This window comes from Eurytemora carolleeae, unplaced genomic scaffold, assembly GCF_000591075.1.
Source record: "Eurytemora carolleeae unplaced genomic scaffold, Eaff_2.0 scaffold647, whole genome shotgun sequence".
NCBI classification, from domain to species: Eukaryota; Metazoa; Arthropoda; class Copepoda; order Calanoida; family Temoridae; genus Eurytemora; species Eurytemora carolleeae.
In genome coordinates, this window is record NW_019397569.1 from 117,890 (window position 1) to 125,240 (window position 7,351).

General features: G+C 35.8%; 1 protein-coding gene across 2 annotated transcripts in view; it reads left to right on the forward strand.

Annotated features, from left to right (window-relative positions):
• Nucleotides 1-3,989, forward strand: part of LOC111714963 (zinc finger protein 600) — a 5,507-nt gene extending 1,518 nt beyond the window's left edge. For both annotated transcript variants that reach the window (XM_023490187.1, XM_023490188.1), the window contains one exon: nt 1,234-3,989. In XM_023490187.1, the coding sequence (XP_023345955.1) occupies nt 1,302-3,203 (1,902 nt within the window). In that variant the 5' untranslated portion in view covers nt 1,234-1,301 and the 3' untranslated portion in view covers nt 3,204-3,989. The remainder of the gene's footprint in view (nt 1-1,233) is intronic.
• Nucleotides 3,990-7,351: the final 3,362 nt, after the last annotated feature.

The window sequence follows — 7,351 nt, forward strand, 5'->3', positions numbered from 1 at the left end:
AAAAAAAAGTTTTACAGTTTACATTAAGAGGAATCATCCTTATTACATATTAACACTGAAATATAAAGATCTAAATATATATTTATAGCGTGACGCGGCTGGATTTTTAAAAATCACACTTTAAAGGCCCTAAATATACCATTTAAAAACGTAGTTTTGCCCGGAAGAGTCAAATGTGGTGGCCCGGAAGGGGAAATAGTGGTGGCTCATGGCTGCCGGAAGAGAAAAAAGCTAATATGTGGCCCGGAAGGGGAAATAGTGGTGGCTCATGGCCGCCTGCCTTCCCCCACTCGTCATATCAGGGATGAATTAGATATCCATGTTTTTGTTCTTTTACATTTTATTCATTTTTGGTCTCTCAGAAAAACGATAGTATCTTCCACATTTTAACAGAAAGGTTTCAAGGGTACCGTGTAATTCGGGCATTGCCATCTTTGCATTAAGGGTCAATTGAAATTACGTTAACAGTCCCTTTAAGGCTAAAAAAGAGTAGTGCCTGTTAAGCACATTTTTTCAGACTTTTTTTTTAACTTTGGATAAAGTGTGAAGTCATACAATGTCATTATCAAAAACTTAATTTTTATTTTTTATTAAGTGGGTATTCATAATTTTAAGTTAAATGTGAATGTAACTAAGAAATGTACGTTTTCAGTCCATTTTAACATTGTTGTTTTATTCACTTGTAAATTATATCAACATATATGACTTGCTTAGTTTTTCTATGTGCAAAATGCCTTTGAAGAGGAGAGATGGAAGGCAACCTCCCCTGCACAGCTTCCGAACCTTATTTGACCTATTTGCGGCAGTGCGCATCCCCGTAGGGCTTCCGAACCTCCCCCAAATAGTCTTCCGGGAATGATCTTCCGTTTACAATTGTCAATTTCTACTTACAACGGGACTAATTCGATTATTTAAGCACGGTAGTCCATCTATAGTATCCTTAAAATTTTCAAAATAATTTTATTTCATTTTTACAATCAAAGTTTGAACTAGAAAAACCAAAACTTTGTAGATTTTGTTTTAGAAATACTTAATTCTACCATTGACTTCTTCTCAAATTTCTATTGTTAAATACGTTCCTGAACAACAATTTAGTTTTCTGCAGTTTTGTTGAAAATGTTCTTGATTTCGATCTTAATTTTGTCATGATTTGTCAGAGTTAAAATAGATTTAAGAACAGTGTTCTTAATTTCTTTCTGGACAGTGGCCACTATGTTTCTTTTTATTTTTCAGATCTGCGCATGGCTTGACAGAAGTAAAAGAACGGATGTTGCTTTTGTAAATACTTGGTATAAACTGAAATGAAAATGGACGAGCACTTAAAGACCGATGAGAGAGTGGTGGACACAGAAACATCTGATAATAATGGTGAAAAAACATTGTCTTGTCCTATTTGCGGAAAAGGTTTTTCCCATAGTCAGAGTAGAAAAAGACACATGAAAACTCACACCGGAGATACAAAAACAACATGCCCGATTTGTGAAAAAGATTTGGCGCGCGCAGATGCGCTTTCACGGCATATGGCAGTTCATGCCTCTAAGGAAGAAATACAAATGTTCTTTTGTGAAATCTGTGAAGAAGGATCGACCTCATTTAAGAGGTTAATGAAACACATGAAAACTCATGACGAGCATAAAGACACGTGTGAATTATGTGACAAAGTCTTCTCTTCTATTTCTAATTTAAAAAGACACATTGAGAGAACCCATAATCATGTGATTAAGAAACCCATGAAGAAAACTGAACAATCTTACACTTGTTCTTTTTGCACGCAGGTGTTTAAACACTCTGCAAGTAGAAACAGGCACATGAAAACCCACACAAGTTCAGATAAATACCAATGCACAGTCTGCAACAGCGCATTCCCGCGTTCTGACACTCTATACAGACACATGAAGACGCACAAAGAAGATCGGTTTCCTTGTGACATTTGCGGGAAATCTGTGAAAACCTACAGTAGGCTCGTTACACACATGACAACTCATACTAGTAAGGTGTGTGTGGTTTGTAACAAAAGGTTTAAAACAATTAGAATTTTGCAGAGACACATAAAGCGTCATGAGGAGGAGGGTTTGAATGTGGAGGCTTGTTTGGAGGGTAGTTTGGTGGATGGTTCGGAGGATGATTTGGAGGATAATTTGGTGGATGGTTCGGAGGATGATTTGGAGGATAATTTTGAGGATGGTATGGAGGATAATTTAGAGGATAATTTAGAGGATGATTTGGATGATAGTAATTTTATGGAATCTGATGTAAAACCAGTTCTCAGAACGGACCTCAAATGTAAAGATGTGAACAAAATGTCCGAAAACATGGACGCGGGGAGTGAAATTAAATTGGAAACTGATCTTGGGATTATTGTTTCTGAACAAGATGTCATGGAAATTATTCCAAAAGTTGAAGAGGGTATGGAGAGAGATTCACATGGCTTCCATTGTGAAATTTGTTCAATTCCGTTTACTCATTACATTACTCTTGAAAAGCACATGAAAACCGAACACTTTAGTAATAAAACTTGTGCTTTCTGTGAACAAGTTTTCTCATCAAACTCAAACTTGAAGCGACACATGAAGAGGCTTCACGGTCTGAATATTGAATTAAAAGATAAAGATGAACAAGCTGCGGAACAAACTAAACCGGAAGATACTAAGATACACCCCTGTGGTGAGTGTGAAGAAGTCCTCACTTCCAAAGAAGATTTGAGAGAACATTGGATGACTCACAAAGACTTTAAACCCTACAAGTGCCAGTTTTGCGAGCAAAGCTTTAAACATGCTCCTAGTAGAAACAGACACTCAAAAACACATACAGAAACCGACAACCATTCATGTACTTTCTGCAACAGAAAGTTTAACCGTCAGGATACTTTGAAGAGACACATGATAAGCAAACATACTCCTAAAGAATCACTTCAACGATTCTCGTGTGCAATATGTGAATCCTCCTTCGCATTTAATCATATTTTGGAGAGACATATGAAAACCCATGTTGAAAGAGGATACCACTGTAAACTCTGCAATAAATCGATGTCGACCGCGGAGCGATTAGCCAACCACATGATACGGCACACTGGTATAGTTTGCTCCATCTGCAACATAGCCTTTTCTAAAGTTGGGAATTTGCAAAAACACATGAAGAAACATGAAAATGAAGTTGATTCTCTACTCCCTGATCTTGTTATTAAGATAGAAACTGATATTTAGCACTCATTAATCTAATGATTTTCCTAATTTTACTCCATCCATAGACAATAGACACACTTTTGAAAATTAATCTTTAAATAACACAAATTCTAACTTTTAAGTACACATGATTGTTTTTATCAAACTAGTTTAAAATAGCTGCTAGTTTATCAAACTAGTTTAAGCTAGTTTAAGTTTCTTTTAGAATGTTAATTGTAAATTGTACATAATGAACATAATTATATCTTGTTAAATTTTGTGAAATTCATGAAAATTATTTTTAAAAAAACGAACCCTTATTCACTTTCATTTTTCTTACTTTGGAGAGAATTAAACAAAATGTGCCATCAGCGGACCTATATACCCTCTTTCCTAGGAAAGCTTTATATTTTATGCACAGTCCCCCCCCCCCGGCCCCCTTCCTGATCTACAAAAATAGTTTCTCCCACCCAAAACGGAAGAATAAATTCTTCAAAATAAAGGCCCACAATAACTTTTTTATCACCCTTCCCCCTTATTGTTGTAATTTGCTATCAATGACGTAGTTTGAGATATATTTGCAATTCTAATTTATTGTAAAGAATGTTTGAACAGTTTAAAGATGCTGTTTAACAAGAACACAGTAACACAAACAAAACCATCCATGACATTGATACATATATTTTTTTTCTAAGTTTAAAAAAAAATTATTCACTGAAGTTTTTACGTTCGGGAAGTCTAATGCAAAGTACTTTTTAGAAATAAAAGCTTTGGAAATGCCGAAATGCTAATAATACGTTTTTGCCAGGAATATATTGTTTTTCAAGGGACTGTTTACTATTCAGTGTTCAGAGCTTTGGAATTACATTACCAGGGGGGATAGTTTCCTACCTGTACCATATACTCAGTTAGCTGTACTGTACAATTACATTACCAGGGGGGATAGTTTCCTACCTGTAGCTGTATGCTCAGTTAGCTATACTGTACAATTACATTACCAGGGGGGATAGTTTCCTACCTGTACCTGTATACTCAGTTAGCTGTACTGTACAATTACATTACCAGGGGGGATAGTTTCCTACCTGTACCTGTATACTCAGTTAGCTGTACTGTACAATTACATTACCAGGGGGGATAGTTTCCTACCTGTAGCTGTATGCTCAGTTAGCTATACTGTACAATTACATTACCAGGGGGGATAGTTTCCTACCTGTACCTGTATGCTCAGTTAGCTGTACTGTACAATTACATTACCAGGGGGATAGTTTCCTACCTGTACTTGTATACTCAGTTACCTGTACTGTACAATTACATTACCAGGGGGGATAGTTTCCTACCTGTAGCTGTATGCTCAGTTAGCTATACTGTACAATTACATTACCAGGGGGGATAGTTTCCTACCTGTTTAGCTGTACTGTACAATTACATTACCAGGGGGGATAGTTTCCTACCTGTAGCTGTATGCTCAGTTAGCTATACTGTACAATTACATTACCAGGGGGGATAGTTTCCTACCTGTTTAGCTGTACTGTACAATTACATTACCAGGGGGGATAGTTTCCTACCTGTTCCTGTGTGCTCAGTTAGCTGTACTGTACAAAGTTAGCTGTGTGCAAAGGTCAAATTAAATTTTTTGGGGGGCTATTTTCAGTTTGACGAAATCTTATCTTTTAGGGGGCAATTTTGTTTTGTGTTTTTTTCAGTTTGGGCAAATTTGTGTATGGGAAATCTTAAATATTTATTTTGAGGGCAAATTTTTTTTAAGGGCATTTTCAAAGTATATGAAGGATTTTTTTATCATAGGGTGGGCGTAAAACTTCTTAATTTTGGAGTAATTACCTTAAAGTTGGGTGTAATTATAAAACTTTTGGTGATAAAAATAATTTAAATTTAGATGCAAATTATAAATATTTGACGGCATTCTAAAAAAGGGAGTAAACTTCAGTCTGGTGGGGCAATTTGAGTAAGAATGTGTGAGTATAATTTAAAACATTTTTGGGCATTTTTCTAATAAAGGCCGGGCAAAAATAAAAAGAATCTGATCTTATATTGAAAATGTAATTGTGGAATTTGAGTTTGCATTAAGAATTGAGGGCATATTTTTTCTTCAAACTTTCGAGAAAATTAGTAATATTTGGAACTATATGGACCCCTGTTAAGGACTTCTGCTCCTCCTCGACCACCATCTACAGGGGGTGTAAGCCTTCTTAGGGGGGGAAAGCCCCCCCTTAATCAGGCTAGGGGGGCTGGGGTCAACCCGGAGACCGAAATGTATTTTCAATAAAATGTGTAACCATGAACTACTTTTTGAACTCCAGAGGTTTGGTTTTAACGCCATCACCGAATTTTAAAAAAGAGCACCACTTATAGATGAACTAACAACTTTTGAAATTCGTTTTATCAATCCTTCATGAAATAGCATTTAAAGTAAAGAAGATTATAATAATATTAGTTAATAATAACAATTGTCAGGAGATTTTCTGTAACCTACTCTCCGCCGGTTTCATTTAAAGTTTGTACACAATTGTTCCAAATTGGTTTAAAAATGTTTTAAACAGAATGATCTAATGAATGTCAGAGGCATGGTTCACGATCAGGGATATGGGGGCACAGAGTCAGACCTTCTCTGAACCAGTGGAATCTAAGGATTTCCATAGCTTTTAATCCGGAAATAAACAGGTGCCGCTCCCCCCTTCCCTCAGGAAAGAAAAAGATTAAATAATTAACAGATTTGCCTCCAATTTCAGTTCATTTTTAAAGCCTCCCATAATAGATTATCTCCAAGCTTTATATCGGCCAAATAAACTGACTTTTCTCGAGAAACCGTAGCATTTCCTGCAAGAAAATTTTTGCATCAAGTTTAATTTTTCTTTAATGTGTTTCAATTTTCTTAAATTTTATAATTAGTCCTGAAAATCGTACTTTTGACCCAATGAAGATTTAATGTAATGTGGATACCCTGTTGGTTGAATTGTGTAAAATTCCGATAGTACCTTAGTTCGGTAATGTTACATCGTCTATACGCAACATCCCCCCTACTGAACTTCTGACCTACTAACTTTCCGACCTACTGCAATATCGGACCTACGCCAGCTGTTTATTTTAGTATTATTTGAGGGTTGGGTTAGGTTAAGACAATTTCTGGGCCGAGCGCTGCGGCTAGGGGGCCGAGCGCCGTGGCTAGGACAGGCTCTAGGGGGCCGGGCGCTGCGGCCACAAGTCAATAAAGCAGCTGTAATACCACGTGCTAGTAGGTCGGATGTGTAGTATAGCGGATTTGGCGTAGGTCAGAAGTGGAGTATGGCGGATATGTGTAGGTCGAAAAATACACCACCCTTAGTTCACATGATGTAGCATCATTTGTTTCAAAACATTTCAAGTTGAAGACGACATTTTAAACATTCCTAATTACGCGTAGAGTCTAAAATTTCCTATTTTTTTTCTTCTAACTGCGTAGACTCACCTATTCTATTCTATCCTAGATACAAAATCCAAACCAAATCTATGGGCAGAGTTCCAATGGCTTTCTGCTTTTTTTCCGACCCTAGAGACAAGAAGTCTCCTGTGCTTAAATAAGTGAGAGCTGAGAGAAAATGAATACAAAATAAACAGTGAATTTTGTGAAGTATATTAAACATCTTTATAACTATTCTTATTCAGAATAATAATGACTTTGAAATAGCGTAAATTGCTCGAAACATATTTAATTTTTTCATGTCGTATTGATTATACACATTTGCTCTACAGATTTAAAATTTAAATATAATTGATAATTTTTGATAGGTTCATAGTTTTGACAATCCTCTTTTCAAAATATAATTATTTTTCCCCAAAGAAAGGTTTGATTGTTAACGCTAAAAGTTGTTTACGCTTTTTTATCATAGAATTAGGGAATTATTAAGTTGGAAATTGTCATCCAAAAATGCATTTATTTTCGTCAATTTAGCGGTTCATAAAGTTATTGATAAACATATTTTACAAACTAAAAAAAGAAGGCCGGGGGGGGGGTGTATTCCCCCCCCCCCCATTCAAATATATGTAGAATTTTCAATGATTATATTTTGAAGTCGAAAGAAGCCATATATATATTCAACCAGGTATATAATTATGTCTAAACATTGTGTCACTCTGAACTTGCATGAAATCATTTTAAGATTTTTTTAACAATTATTTTTTTCATTTATTTTTAG